At 44.1% G+C, this 16,326-nt stretch overlaps 1 protein-coding gene across 7 annotated transcripts in view; it reads left to right on the top strand.

The window, feature by feature from the left end:
* The window catches only part of cux1b (cut-like homeobox 1b), a 62,487-nt gene that overhangs the window by 8,988 nt on the left and 37,173 nt on the right, over positions 1-16,326 (top strand). For all 7 annotated transcript variants that reach the window (XM_035621787.2, XM_035621782.2, XM_035621781.2 and 4 more), the window contains exons 2-3: positions 9,647-9,757; positions 14,088-14,135. In XM_035621787.2, the coding sequence (XP_035477680.1) occupies positions 9,647-9,757; positions 14,088-14,135 (159 nt within the window). The remainder of the gene's footprint in view (positions 1-9,646; positions 9,758-14,087; positions 14,136-16,326) is intronic.

The following is a 16,326-nucleotide window of genomic DNA, read 5'->3' as shown; positions in this document are numbered from 1 at the left end:
AGCGGTATGGTTATTAATAGGCCCAGAGGCCTCAACTTCCAGGAGGCCCTCTGATCAGCTCCAGATGTGGAATGGGAAAGGACAATTCTACATTAGCCTATCCATGTTTCACATGAGGCAGAAAGTAGGGAGATAGGCATTTGGCGAGACAGATAAAGAGTGAGGGAGGGAGGAAGGGAGGGACAGGAGACCTTTCCACAGCAGGAGTGTGTTTAGTGAGTCTTTGTTTTCATGCGTGTATGTTTTTTTCGTTTATTACACTCTGCCCTCAGACCAAAAAACCATAAAAACGTATGGCATCACCATGGTGACCATAATAACTACCTATAAAACAGCGTGTAAACTGTGAAATAAGACAAACAGACCAGAACAGCCCTGACTGGCTGACTGGCTGACTGAATGGCTGCCTTCCGCCATAAAACTATTTGAGTGCCAGACTGAAGGAATGCCTAGGAGGCTGCTGTGGCTGTCACGACACATGAAAGGATTAGGCTCTGTGTTTTATCTCCTCTTTATCTGATGGTAATGGATAAGCTGAGTGTAGCCTATCATCTGACGCTTGGGCCGGGGGTTTGATGTTTTAGTAGGGTGACGGTTTGTTGAGTTGACCGCTTTGGTCTATTGATTGCTGTTTGATGGTTTTGATATGTAGGCTGTGTGGAACAGGTCAAGTCTTTTATGCATTGAAGGCTCCAAATAGCTTTTAGCTGTCCTTCACTCCCCCCCTTACTCCAGTGGTTCGTTTGATGTTTGGATCAATCAATAGAAAGAGCCCGAGCTCTTACACATGCTCCATCCTACTTCCCACCGAGCTCAATTCCTCTTCCTTTATTGTGCAGGCCTTATATCACATTCTTTCAACAGAGAATAAATGATATAATTACAACCCATTACTTAGCCTAACGCAAGCTAATTATTCTGTCATTACTGTAAAGATTAGCTATGCTCATTCTCTCTTTCTCGCTGTGTTTCCTTGTCTTTCCTCTCAAAATCGAGCATGCAGGGCAGAAAACTCTTACTCATAAAGGGCTGAGTAAGACTTAGCCCCGGGACATGCTCTGTTGACGTTGATCATATAGACCATGGGTGTCAAACTCAGTTAGAGGCCTAGGCCATGGTAGAAAATAGTGACGTTTGTTCTGGACATATTAAAGAGTCTAGATATCTAACCTCATTGGGCATCCTGATATATGCGGTTAATTTATGCATGGAAGTCAATGTGATGCTTTTATAGGCTATGGCACAACTCATGCTGATGTGTCATCATCGGGCGTCTAGAAAATTACTGGAACAAAACACAGACAGGACATGTCTAAATTAAAATGTGGAAAAAGGGCATCATGCAGAGCAGCGATTTAATGTACCAGAGGCACATGAGAGTGATGCACACTTTTCTTTAGTGTCCTGTAACTGTGCCAAGAACCTAAGCTTAAATGCAAAGTACAAATTGTAAAGTACAAATCCAGTAGGTTAATGGTTGAGAAGCGAACAAATCTCAGAGGAACTCTTTTAGCATTGCTCCACTGTCAGACTCTTGGAGGTCAGACTCTCGAGGCCAAATGAGTGTATAGGATGATGAGTGGATGTCCTCAACATTACAATATTCCCGGCCTGCATCTGTGACCCTGTCGTTATCCACCTTTGGTAACTTGCATCTGATGTCTTATAAACTAATCGTGGCGATGTCAATTGCTTGTAAGAGTCCCTGGGCCACAGCATTGTGTATGCGCATGGGGCCTGGAGAGCCTCACTCCTCTTCCAGACTTGATTAATCCCTATCGCCCCTCTCCATGATCGCAGTTACCATTTTTTAGTCCGTATCTGTGCACTCATCCCCTCCCCAATCTCCTCACACTGGCACAGAATAGCTTCCTGGCAGAATGGAGGCATTAATTCAGGGATGAGAGGTGTGATAGTCTCTTCCCCCTCTCTCTCTCGCGCTCTCTGTCTCTCTTGGTCTCTCTCTCTCGGTCTCCCTCTCTCTGTATCTGTGCTCTGTTTGTAATGCGTGGCCTTTATCGTAGCTGAAACAGCTCACTACCCTCTGATCCTATCTCAGATCTCAATATCCTAGCCGTTCCACCCTGTAAACGCAGGGATGAAAAATCTTGCCCTTTCACCAATGCATTACACCCCAGCATATCGCCGTACCCCTCTCCTCCCATTGCACACTCCACACCACTCACCCTTTGTGACACAGGCCTCTAGCTAAATTCCAACTCTACAAAATGAGACCAAGTGAGCGGCACTTCCTTCATGCCCGAGACCGTCTTAGTCTCATTATATTTGTATTTAGGCTCGGGCCTGGCCTCTGAAACCCTTTGTCGGACAATAGGTCAGGCAAAATAATGACTAGCTCTCAGTTAGCTTCAGGAGAGTTAACGCTTGGATGTTGGGAGATAAAACAACAACCAGTCTCTCGGCAGAGAAACATCGATCAATATGAACGAGGATGTGGTGTAAAAAGGCTGTTTTTGATCCAGGCTTGCATCAGCGTCAGTGAGGTGAGTCTTGACAGCCCCTGTGCTGTTGGTAGATATGGATCTGTGTTGGGGAAAAAAAGGAAGCAAAATGCTCAGGGACCACAAGCATCTTGTTAGACTGTGGAGAGTGGTAGGCTGACCCCCGCCCCCAACCGCTCTGCACACAGACACAGATGCACACACAGTTGCACAAACGGTGTGATGTGCACAAAAAGTGTTCAAACCTCAGTTGTCACTGTGAAACTATTGTGTTAGCTCAAGGTAAGGAAAACTTTGTGGCTCAGACTCCAGTGGGTGAGAGCAAAAATGGAGATTCAGGAGGATATGACTTGCGTCTTCGAACCCCGTGTGGTTTTGGAAAAAAAAAAAAAAAAGCAGCGTTTGCTGCCACATGTAAAGTTCTGCACCCTGCTTTGTCAGAGGTAGGAAGGCAGACAAGCAGCCGGAATTGTAGTCTCTTATCTGTGCTGCTGTGTTTTGAGGGGGCGTGCCTGTGATCTGTGATCATGTACCGTGTCGTTGTAGCAAGCGTAGCTGTTGCTCCTGACTGAGCCGCCACCCCATGACTCCACCCCCACACTGCAGGTTTGGCGTAGAGAACAGTCAGCCACATAGGGGGGGGTGGGGGGGTAGAAACGCTGCGAGGGAACATGGAGGGGGAGTTTGAAAGATAGGTCTCGTAGATTTCAGATAAGACATCTCTCCAGACGCCTTCACTGTTTACTATCATAACCACATAACAGCCTCAGACATGTCGGAGATAAAAGGAGAGATTACTGACTGCAATGGAAGGACAACAAAACTTCATTTCCTACACATCTGTGCCAACTACACTGGCTGTGAAAGGATTCTCACCTTGTAACGAACACAGAGAAGTTTTCTTTTTCAAATATCAGCCTCTTCTGTTGAGTGACTAACACGGTGTTAGTGTAAGAGATGAAGAGAATCTCTCCCTATGCCGGGCTTGTATTGACGAGTGGTACTCTCGTTAGATTAATGTCTAAAACACACACCAAACGTGGAGCAGTTAACCCACCTTGTGTTTGGACTAAAGGAGTTGGGGCAGACTACTTGGCATGTGTGATGGCAGACTAGGTGTAAACAAAGTGTTTCTAGCAGTTACAGTCCCAATTATTCTGCAGGGAGCGAGATCTGAAGCGAATCCCTTGTGTGGTGTTCTGTGCTCGGCGTGCACCCCTGGTCACTGTGGCAGCGCAGACGGCAGCTGCAGATTGACATCACACTGTGTACACAACAATAACTTTGTTGTCATTCCACCAGCCTATCTGTCTTGGCATCGACGGAGCGTGAGGGCATACGGAATTCCACGGACGTTTTTGATACCTCAATTAAAGTGCGTCTGTCTCATGTTATCTCATTTAGTCTGTCGTCGATATGATTGGCATAATCAGACATGCCTGATTGGCGCCTCCCACTTAATTAATCAGTCTTACTGTATCATCACCTGTGGCTCATTAGAGTAATTAGAGTGAATTAGTCAGATAGAAGGCCTCTCTCTGCCTGCAGACGAGTGGAAGGGATTTCATTAGATGAGATGAACACACGCACACACACACTGTACACCTTAGGTCTGATGGCCGGTCCTAATAGGATTTGTTTACCCGTGACTGTTTTCGGTGATTAGTATTATTGCCAGGGTGGCAGTACGGAGAGATAGCCATTTCTGTCTGGCCCAGCCTCTCCATATAGCTGCAAACATCGCTGGCCATGCCAAAATTCACTGGGCGAACATGTTCGCAGACTTCCTCCTTTGAAACCCCGGTTCAAAAGAATGTGGAAAGACTGGGCTCCCCCTGCTCCAGCAGCGGCCTGCAAGTGCATTCATGTGAGAGCGCACGCGTGTGGAGCAGTGTGCGGGAGGCTTCTTGGCCAAGTCGGTGTTGAAGTCTCTCTAGGGACTGTTGGCAATCTGTTCCAATCGTCTTTACAGCTGACCAGACGACCAAATGAACCAGGACAGGGACCGCTGCTGTGGGCCAGTCCAGCCAAGCTAAGCAGAGCTGTTACAGCAATCACACAGACATTACAGCCCACTTAATGCTCCCCTGCACACACCATATTCCATCCTCTGTTTAACTACACGGTGCTGTCATAACCAGCCATAGACGAATGTAAAAATAGCACTGGAGCTAATGTAAATGATTCAATGGTTTAATTCACCAGTAAATTAAACTGTTTTCAGATCTAAAAAGTAAAAGATGTAAAAATGTGGACAACGGGTGTGTTGACCTCAGAGACTGTGCCTTAAGGCCCAAACACATTGGACACGAGTTTCTTGTCATTACATTAGTCATGTATTAGAATGTTTTTTTTTTTGTTTTTTTATTAGAGTTTCTTCACTTGTTTAGGCTGCTTGTCAAACATGTTAATTTGTATGATTTATCGGGACAAGCATGATGTCAATCATTAATGATGGAATGTGATGGAAAGTAAATCTCAGCGGTGTCCCAGATGGCTTCAACCCCTGTTGAGCAGCCTTTTCTAATGTTAACAGTAACCCTCTCCGAAAAGAGATTGATGAAGCCAATAAAATAATATTACTGACATTCTTCTAGTGGGTGCTTTTTACTAAAATCCAAAGAAACAGTGGGATTGATCACTCCAAATAAGAAATGTAGTTTAAAATCTGTGACATAACATGGACATTTAATCTAATCCTCTACTCTGCAGCCATATCTGCATTGCTGATTTATTTTTGTGCCAAGGCTCTACGCAATCCCTTTAGCTACACATAGTGTTGCTGTTTGTCTTCACTGTCATGAATTGGATGAATAGTGACAGATGTTACCATTGCGATCATTATAAAAATGAAAGGTCTTCATCTTTGTATTTAGTTATCTATTAATCCAGCTATCTGCTATATTTAGTCACCGCAGTAATATCAGCTGCACTGTTGGTGCTGGCAAAGATCAGGTAGCCGGGCAGATTGGGCACTGACAGTCCTCGCTGTAAAGAATTCAAACAGTTCGAATGGTTATCCTTATCAAAGTTTAGAAATTAATATTGAGATTGTACAGTCTCATATCAGTTGTATTCATGCAGAGTATTATAAACAAGAGAATGTCACCTTGGGAGGAAAGGAGGCAACATGAAATGTTCTGAAACCACTTTGAGCTGAAATAAAGAGTTTGACACCATGAGTACGCTCTTAATATTAAGAATCACTTTTTTTAATACAGCACCTTTCCAAACAGCCGTTACAAAGGGCTTCACAAAGAAGGATAGATAGAGAAAACCACCAATAAAATAGTACAACATCTAAAGTCGAAGACAAAAAGTGAAATTGAACAGTAGACAGCTTGTCCCTTGAAAAAGAAATTAAGTTTCTTTGACTGTGTCAACACTTGTTGTAAGCTTAACTTTGTCTTTACAAGCTGAAAAAAGAAATATATCCGTAAAAACTTAAATTTGCCTTCACAAACACAGTTTAGTTTGTGGAAACAAATAACTCAGGAGGAGGAAAATGACACCTTCAGTCTGTTTCTAGCTGTCGGCCGCTTTGTGACATATTAACTGACCAAAGTTTTATTTATTTTTTTTAATTTAGCTCACAACCCACAATCTACAAAAACAGCATTCAGCAGAGCAAACGCCCAAACATATTTGTTCAGTATTCTACTCACGGTACTAAAATGTGACAATTTAATCATGTGCAATCATATGTGGCTTAAAATCAGAATAGTGTTGGGTCTCTTAATGGTCAGTAAGATTTGGTGTGTGTGTGTGTGTGTGTGTGTGTGTGTGTGTGTGTGTGTGTGTGTGTGTGTGTGTGTGTGTGTGTGTGTGTGTGTGTGTGTGTGTGTGTGTGTGTGTGTGTGTGTGTGTGTGTGTGTGTGTGTGTGTGTGTGTGTGTGTGTGTGTGTGTGTGTGAGAGAGAGAGTGTGAACAAAGGGCAGTCAGCAGGGATTGTGCACTTTGGGATGTTACGCTCTATCAGCAAGACGAGTGTAAAGTCTGCCTGTGTCTGCTGATTTGGGAAGAGAGTTTGCTGCATAGCCGAAACCGGACGGGGTCTGAGGGTCCTTTCTGAACGGAGACCATGCCCATAATTACTTGCAAACTTGGCACTGAATCAATCCTCTTTCATGTGTGATGTGTTTATTTAGCTTAGCGGTGAATTTTTATTTTATTTTCCCAGAATGGGGATTTGGTAACACATTGAGAAATGTGCAGGGTATAGGAAAGGGATTGGACAGAATCAAGGGCACCGGAGTTATTTCAGTTTAGAATGCATTTGTGTCAATATTTTGACTTATTAATAACTTAAATTGACCTAACCTGAAGTTTTTATTGGATAATTTCACTATAATTATTGAAATTTAATAAACACAATATGGTTAACAAGTAATTATATATAAAATCAACAAAAATTAATATCAGCTGTACATATACTACTTTCTTAAAAAACACTAGAACATTGACAATTGTGTGTAATGTAATAGTGTTGTAATATAGTGTGAAAGTTATGCTCTTGTTTTTTATATAAATAATATAAATCCAAAGCTGATAAAACATTGAGAACATATAAGAAATATATATATGAATATATAAGAAATTAAACTAGGCTTAAGTGACTATAGATTGTGCAAACACTGTAATGCAAACCATGCTTAACTTCAGCATATTTATTTTTAACAATCTTACTCAAACGCTTCTTCGAGTCGATGTACTTAATTGTGTCCTGAGGTGTGTAGCATATGCTCTCCATAATCAAAAACATGTACTCCAGCGGTCATCTGTGGTATTTTACTTTTAAAGTGAATTAGATCACATACTCTCGGAGGGAGAATCTGTACTTTTAGAATTTATTCCTTATGTTTAATGGCCCAGCTTGGATGATTAACGGCATCATCTCTTAACTTTTGGGACATACCCAAATTTATCCTAGACGCTGTTTATTCCATCTGAATTCTGATCAGGCTTTAAACTGAAGTGTTCCGCTGAGTTGTTATATTAAAATGATTTTGGGGATGGCGCCACCACCCAGAAAAGGAAGCCTTAAGGCCTAATGCATCATATTGTGAATATCTGCCAATTGGATGTTAATATTTTGAATCAACTGTGTCCTGCTCTGTAGCTAATCTTAACTCATATAATAATTACACCTCTATTCATGAACTACAGCATTCATTTTTTTTTTGACAATTAATTTAACATGATTAAAATTTATTAGGTCCCTCTCCTTTCATCAAGCGTTGCACAAGCTTCTGCGCACGCTCGAATTCACTAACAGATAGTGCAGCTGCTCCATGGCCATGGGCAGACAGGCTGCTACATCAACTGCTCTGTGGGCAGAGAGAGCAAGATGACATGTAAGCAAGTGAGCTTTTTACCCCCAAACATCCTGTGCTACTGTATAAAATCCATTTCAGAGGACAGTCCATTTGTCATATTTTTTCAAGATCACGGCTGGTCAGAGAATTAGACTTAATGCTGATGGGGGGAAGAAAAATCTCCTAATTAGTTTTTGATCACACTATTTCTTTAGAGGGTTGTATTTTCTTGTGTGTGTTGGAGGGGAGTTGTGGTGGGGGGCTGGGCATGTGTGCGTGCGTGTGTTTTGGGACCTTGTCAGCAGACTGAGCCACAAGGGCCCCTGTGGTAATGTGTGTATTAAATGATTAGTGTGTTAGTTAGCATAACGGCCCTTCAGCAGCGTTTAATCACTCTCAGGGGTGGGCGGCCTCACAGGAGGTGGATGGGGAGGGAGGAGGAGAGGAAAAGGGGGAGGCGGAGTAAAGGGAGGTGAGTGAATTTTAACTGGAAGAGAAGAAAACGCTCGTTGGTTGAGTGAATGGATGATCTGCACGAGAGAACGGAAAAAAGGCCAGTGTAAAAAATAAAAGAATTAAAAATTAAAAAACGGTTTTCTATGAAGCCAAACACTGGACTGTAGCTGTTGAAACTCCTGAGTTGAACATGACACCGAGAGAGAGCCCATGAACTGAAGCTTAGCGATTCCAGTCCAAATGGTGGCAGTAATGCACCTCTAAGGTGGTCTGCCAACTGCCAATATACACAAAATAAGAAGCAGCAGCAGAGAGTGAGCAGCATCACAATCAGCCGGGGCAAGTGAGTGGCAAAACTTTCGTAATGCAAAATTTGAAGCCAAAATGTTTTCTTAGATACAAAGTCTGTCATGTCTGTTCTCATCATTGCCACAAAAACATATGAACTTACCCATAAATAGACACAATGTGCATGCAAGCGTGTGCGTCTTCCTCACCACCTTTAACAATATTTCTTCTCCTTTATGTTGCGAACCTCGGCTTGACATTAAGTTGTGCACAGTTCGTCAGATGCTGGTGGCTCCATTTGTCTTTTTATAAACAAACTTTAATATTTTAATCACTTTGTCATATTGCTCATTTGGAATGTAATACACGTTGGGTTTAACGCTGTGACGCCATCGGCACGGGTTACCAAGGCTACTTTTTAATTTGCTGGCCTGTTCAGTTGGTTTGCTTAAAATCAAATTAGTTTAAGCTCCTACAGTGCTTCAGACCGACAAAACCAGAACTCGACCCAGCTCTAATGACGAATGCAACAGAAACATAATCCAGCAATGCTCACACACTCAGCAGAAAGAGATACAATCTTTACACGGACTGAATGTCTTGTTAATGTCAGCACTTGGCCCATCATCTGGAACTGGTCTCATAAATAGCTGTTAATAACAATGCAAAATGGATGTGGGCCCTGCCTCGGCCTTGACAACACTGCTGTTGTTGATAATTGTACTGTTGTTGTTATGTGGGGAGGGGAGGGGTCATCTGCTGCAGACACTCAATAATCGTAGTGAGCTGCATGCGTAGCAGACTACTGCTACAGAAGTTGTCATGTCCGACACAGTGGCAACTGATTGACTAACGGGCTGACTGGCTCACATAATACTTGCGCTGGTAGCTGATGAAACTACTGGTGTAGACAGGTTTTCCTTGGCGGGGCATCAGTGTTGTGGTACTGTTCTCTGCCTCTGGTCCCGCAACATACTGGCCAAGTTCAGCTGAGGCAAGCCCGGTAGTCTACAGCACGCAAGATGGGTCAAGTAGTCTGTTTTTTTAAAATCTTGAGTGATAAGAATGATGTTGATTATAATGATGGTAACAATAAAATAAAAAAAAGTTGTGTTTGTTTTGCAGAAAGAACTAGACGCCACCGCCACACAACTTGCCAACAGACAGGACGAGAGTGAACAATCCAGGAAGAAACTAATCGACCTGAGCCGCGAGTTCAAGAAGAACACACCAGAGGTAAGAATCCGATATTCACAGACACGCACCAACACACAAACACGCATATATCCTGCAGTTCTTGTGATAATTGTATTCGCCTCAGTGTTTCTCTGTGTCTGCTCTCCTTATAACCGCAGCCATGATTATTTACTGAGAAAGCAGGGGAGGAGTAGACTGCGCAGAGATGCGGGCTTGGCTCCCAAAAATAGTCTCTCCATTAGTTTCCCTGAAATCCTAAAGAGACAAAACAGAAAACCCCTCAGGAGTTTGTATTATCTGACCTAGTTTTGTATGCGTGCAGAAAGGTTGGTCCGTGAGTTTGTCAGAGAGAGAGAGAGAGAGAGAGAGAGAGAGAGAGAGAGAGAGAGAGAGAGAGAGAGAGAGAGAGAGAGAGAGAGAGAGAGAGAGAGAGAGAGAGAGAGAGAGAGAGAGAGAGAGAGAGAGAGAGAGAGAGAGAGAGAGAGAGAGAGAGAGAGAGAGAGACTCTACTAAGAGGGATCAGGAGGGAATTCTGTCCTCTTCCTGTGTTCCCATCACTCCTGGGAATATTTGTTTCATCTCTGTTACCAAGGCAACGTATTTCAAACCACACAGTGAAAACAAAGTATTGTTGTGTTATTATTGGTAATGTCACCATGGTGAATTATTGAAGGTAGTATGAATTATGTATGAATGGAGTAGACGGTGGATAGAAAATTGTCATCTCTCAGCGGAGTTGACAGTAGGCCTATTATAGTTACCACAGGATGAGCATTGTGACTATTGACTTCGGCATGTAGCCCACCCGGTGCAGAGGAAGGTACACCAGGGGAAAATGTACCTGCATACAAAAGACGCTAATTTCACTTTACCCTGCACACTCATCTCTAATCTCATTTTCAAATATAACCACATAAAAGTAGAAACACACACACACACACACACACACACACACACACACACACACACACACACACACACACACACACACACACACACACACACACACACACACACACACACACACACACAGGAAGGCCAAACAGACAGAGAGGTTTAGAAGCACGCGGAGGCAGAGAGAGAGAACATGCACACACAAAGAAAACATGCAGACGCAGAGGCGCGCACACACAAACACACAGAGGCAGATAGCCTAGATCACAGAACGGGATACACACATTCATCAGTGTAACAAGGCTGTGATTTAGGAAGGCTCCTCTGGCGTCTGTGTGGCCCCTGGCATCTCCCTGGTATGTGGAGGAGGAATCTGAGCCCGGCCAGATGAGCGACAGGATTCATTACAGGGCTGTAACGGGCTCAATAGGAATCGGCACTAAAATTGCCGCCGTTTGGAAGCATATAAGCATCAAGGCCACCACGAAAATGGGCAGATTCCTATCGTGTGATTCTCCGCGCCTGATTAATAATGCCGCACTCGTCTTGTGTGCGTTAGTGCCATCCCGTGCGTGGCCGTGTGCGTGTGGTTGACCAGCCTATAGAGCGGGGCTGTCAGTTCTCTGTGGTCCGCACCAGTCAGCAGAGATCACAGTCACATCAGATCAGACTGCATTAAGCTGAGCGGGAGTCCGTCTCTGATCCATTATTCAACAACCCGGAGACCAGCCCACGTTGACTGTGTCTAGTCTACTGAGCTGTACTCGGCGTGAACTGCACTCATGGTCTGCATAATAACACACACACATACGCACGCACGCACGCACACACACACACAGGCACACATTCACACAGGCACACACACACGCACACACACACACACACACTCACAGGCACACACACACACAGGCACACACACACACATACACAGGCTTTTGTAGCATTTTTAAAGTAGTGCAAAGAAATGCAGCGAGAAAACAAAGTTTTCATAATTCATTAGTACTGACACACTGTTGATTTTTTTCCTTCTTTTTAGACTACCTCTCACTGTGCTTCCTAAGTTGCCTGAATTATTCATCCAGTTCTTAATTTCCTTTTAGTTAGTCAAGACTCGTCTACTACACCATTATAAAAGCAAGGGTGGGAATGGTTGTAAAATGTCCCAAAGATTGCTGGCCAGAGGCAGTGGTAGTAAAACAAGTTGTTTTGTGTGTGTGTGTGTGTGTGTGTGTGTGTGTGTGTGTGTGTGTGTGTGTGTGTGTGCGTGTGTGCGTGTGTGTGTGTGTGCGTGCGTGCGTGCGTGCGTGTGTGTGTGTGTGTGTGCGCGCACACGTGCACATACACACGATGGTGTTTAGCTGCAGGGTAGACAGACAGCAAATGTGAGTTCCATACTCCCTGGAGGATTCCTCGGGCTGGCCTGTCTGCTGTCTGCCGGCAGCTCACACCACCAGCCATCCATCTCCTGCTGCCTGGCCCCCCTCCTCTCCCCTCACTACACACACACACACACACACACACACACACACACACACACACACACACACGGATTGACCATGGTGTCTGTGTGTATTGTTATGTTATATGGTCATAAATCTTTGGAAGTGGAGGGGGCAAGGGGGTGGAGCACAAGAGAGTGGACCGAAGGGGTTCAGTGCTAGGGTATTCAGCAAAAGGAGTAGCTTGCCTCTACACGTTATTTGAATGTGTTTGTTTTGTGTGTCTGGTGTGTGTGTGTGTGTGTTCTTGAATGTGTGTGGAGGCTCATCAAGTTTGCTGCAGTATTCAGTTACAAAAACTCCCAAAACTTGGAGTACAGGGTTACCACTGCAAGTTGGAAAGATCAGCCTCTAATCTCCAATAACATTAGGTATTTCATTTGATTAATTCGGCCAAAAATATTCAACAAGATTAGAACTCAAGACTTTTTAAAAAAAAAATGATAATCGTGTTGAGTTGGTCTCTCGTGCAGACAGTTTGCAAAGGTAGTAATTATTGGAGCACTTCTAGACTAGACTGCATTACATTATACAGAGGTTTCTTTTGGTCATAGTATATACATAAATATTTACATGAATTTAAAGCCCCAGTGATAATAACACACTAGCTATAAAAGAGTGACATGATTGCAGTGTTGTACGCTAATGTCTTCTAATACAGACAGATGTTTACGCACATTTTGCCTGGTTCTGACAAAACAACGGAACCTTAACTGAAGGAAAATAATACAAGAATAAAACCCAAAATATTTTTATTCATTCAAACAGGGAGAGACAGACAGAGAGAGAGAGAGAGAGAGAGAGAGAGAGAGAGAGAGAGAGAGAGAGAGAGAGAGAGAGAGAGAGAGAGAGAGAGAGAGAGAGAGAGAGAGAGAGAGAGAGAGAGAGAGAGAGAGAGAGAGAGAGAGAGAGAGAGAGAGAGAGAGAGAGAGAAGAGAGAGAGAGAGAGAGAGAGAGAGAGAGAGAGAGAGAGAGAGAGCGCGAACCAGAGCATTAAGGGAGGGGGTAGGGTGTAGGTCATTATCCATAGCAGGGGAATATTGAATTGGCCCAGACAAGCAGCCACAACGACCCCTGATGAGGTAACAATGGAGCAGGGTCACTGAGGTCATGACCTGTCCTCAGCCCCAGACAAGCGGCCTGTCTGGACCAACCTGGGATTAGGCCAAGCCCAGACACTGGTCCCAGATCAGCTTGGGATGCACACTCCCTCCAGCATCCGATATGCTTTTAGAGAGAGACTTCTAAAAAAAGGTGCAGTCTCCCAAGCACACAGCTGTCGTTGCCCTACTTCACGTCTTCATTAGACAGTTTTTTGAGAGTATGTGTGTGTCCACAAACTGTGCAAATCAAATGTTCCTGTACAGAATGTCCTATTCTGCCGTGCTTTTTACCGTACGCTCCAGTTCAGTTTGTCAGGATGTAGGCTCAGCTAACAGCATGGTGATTTGCATGTTCCCTTGATACATACTCAACTGGCTATCTAATCTGAATCCGTTGACTCGTACTGAAAAGTCATGCAATGGGACTCGCAGGATGAAAAGCATTTGCTTTACAGTAAAAATAAAAGTGTGGCAAGACAATTTGCATTAACTGCAGGCCTACGCTGTGGTTCATCTACTCTATGTCTCACACGCACTAATGGTGCCTCTGGGTGGCCCAGGTGGTGCTGCACCTGTTCTAATGAGAAACGCAGTCCGCCAGAGTACCTCGGGGTACAAACCTGCCCTCCTCCGCACCCTCATATTCATCACTCACTCACGCACTACTCTTTAATTCATTGGCAGTGTCAAGAATAATCGCTAGTGGAAATAACGAGTGTACGAGTACAAAACCCAATGAGTTGTCAATGCTCGTGAACATCACTGGCACGTGTTCCTGTTTATCTAAGAGTAAAATAGGATTGATATTGATTTTTCATTATCTCATGCGACTGGCTAACCTCCTCCTTCTCTTTATGTTTTTTTATTTTTTAGGATTTCCGGAAACAGGTCGCCCCTTTGCTTAAAAGCTTCCAAGGAGAGGTGAGTGTGTTATTGAGAATTTACATTGACATAGTGATAAACATATTGTACCTGCCCCAGCACAGCAGTGAGACGAGGCATTTGGTAAAGCCCATTTGACATTCATTGACTTGTCATGCTCCCCCTCTGTGCACCTTCTCTCCTTTTTCCCGCTTTCATCTTTCCTCGAGAATCGTCATCTCTTCTCTCTCACTTCCCTCTCTCCACTCCTTTCTTCACCATCTCCTGTTCTCATGCCACTATCTCATTTCCCCTCTTTCCTCTCCATCTTTTCTTCGCTCTGCTCTGCTCTTGATTTTCTGTCCTATTCATGAAGTCCTGCAGCCCGAGGGTGTGTTTAAATTGCATCCTGCAAAAAAAAAAAAGGCACCACAAAACCCCGGCTCTAGCCAGTCACAACTCACCAAATGCTATTTCCTCAGACTTTAGCTGCATGATTCAGAAGGGTAAGTTGTTTGTTGTTTTTGTACATCTAGTGAATGATGAGCCGTTTTCGTTCAATGTGGCACGTTTATTTACTTTAAATTTAATGTTGGAACCTAAGTTTTTATGTACCTTGACTTAGAAGAGATGACTTTCGTGTGTGTGTGCGTACTATATCAAACTCCCACTGCTCCTCTCTATCTCCTCCTCCATCATTTTGGCCTATTTCCATCATGACTCCTCCTTACTGGCAGCCATGCATTTCCAGTTCACTCCCATATGTGAAAGTCAGAGGGTAGGAGTGGAAGCGGCCGGTTTAGACTGGGGCATTATTTGGGCTTGGAGTGGGTGGACGTTCAGCCTAATAGTATCTCTTCCCCGGCGCACACACATGGAAAAACACGTGCACAGACAAAATCATCTCAATAGATAGTGACAGGGCTGTTTTGCTACTGGCTACAGAATATTACAGTTTAACACTGGGTTAGTTTCCATATTCTTGTGTTAGAGCAGCAACCACAGCCAGTGGTTATGTAAAAATGCTGTAATTTATAGTGGTTCCACCATGTTCTGCTGATGATCCGAAAGTCTATTTAGAGAGTAGAAACGGCAGCAGTATAATTGGGGCTTTGTCAGCTGTTTCCACCGTCCTCATGTTGACACACCTCGACGGCGTGCACACCAGAACACGCTGAGGCGCTTAGTGGGTGGTCGCGGAACTGAGAAAGACATTATCTTATGATTATTGAGATAATAGTGTACACCCGCGCCAGTCTTAGAGCAGCCCATCAATCAGTCGACTATTCTGCGCGCTTGCATGCCACAACATGAGTAGCTCTGAGAATGTGTAATTTTAGCCGGTCTTTGTTTGCTTACCCCTCGATGCTTTGATCAAAGACAAGACAGCACCAGAAACCAGAGGGTCTTCCTGTCGAAGTCTCACAGTAATTTCGTCCTTAAACGTTTTACCCAGGAGCCTGAATCTTTACTAAGTGAATGTTGAACCAAGAAAGTACAATAAAAAGTTTTAGCCTAGGAACTTGAAGGTCTTGATACTCGGTTTAATCTTTGGCATTGAAAGGTGGAGGCCCCCAGGTCATAATTATTACCAATAACAGTACTGTTTCCACGAGACCTCAGTTTGGTAAACCGGTTGTGTGTGTGTGTGTGTGTGTGTGTGTGTGTGTGTGTGTGTGTGTGTGTGTGTGTGTGTGTGTGTGTGTGTGTGTGTGTGTGTGTGTGTGTGTGTGTGTGTGTGTGTGTGTGTGTGTGTGTGTGTGTGTGTGTGTGTGTGTGTGTGTGTGTGTGTGTTTTTGTGTTGTGTGTGCGTGTTTTTGTGTTGTGTGTGCGTGTGTGTGTGTTTTTGTGTTGTGTGTGCGTGTGTGTTGCATGTTCAGTGTTCCTTGTTGGTCCATCGATCTGATAAGCTTTTCCATTATCCAAGGCTTCAGTCTCTGCTTCCCATAGCCACCCCTTATCAGACTCCACTGGGGCCACACACACACACACACACACACACACACACACACACACACACACACACACACACACACACACACACACACACACACACACACACACACAGGTCAGTCTGATGCCCTTCACACACTATGGGTTAGATAGGAGAGCGAGGCAGTGCTGAGTGATGGTGGCACAAGGTGCTGACGCATGTACATATGTGTTTGTGTGTATGGATGTGTCAGGGATACCTTTTGCAATTGCAAGCACTTCTCATCAGTAACCTACTGATACTGGTGAGGTATCATTT

Source organism: Scophthalmus maximus, chromosome 11 (assembly GCF_022379125.1).
Source record: "Scophthalmus maximus strain ysfricsl-2021 chromosome 11, ASM2237912v1, whole genome shotgun sequence".
Taxonomy (NCBI): domain Eukaryota; kingdom Metazoa; phylum Chordata; class Actinopteri; order Pleuronectiformes; family Scophthalmidae; genus Scophthalmus; species Scophthalmus maximus.
This window is presented reverse-complemented; position numbering and strand designations above follow the sequence as displayed.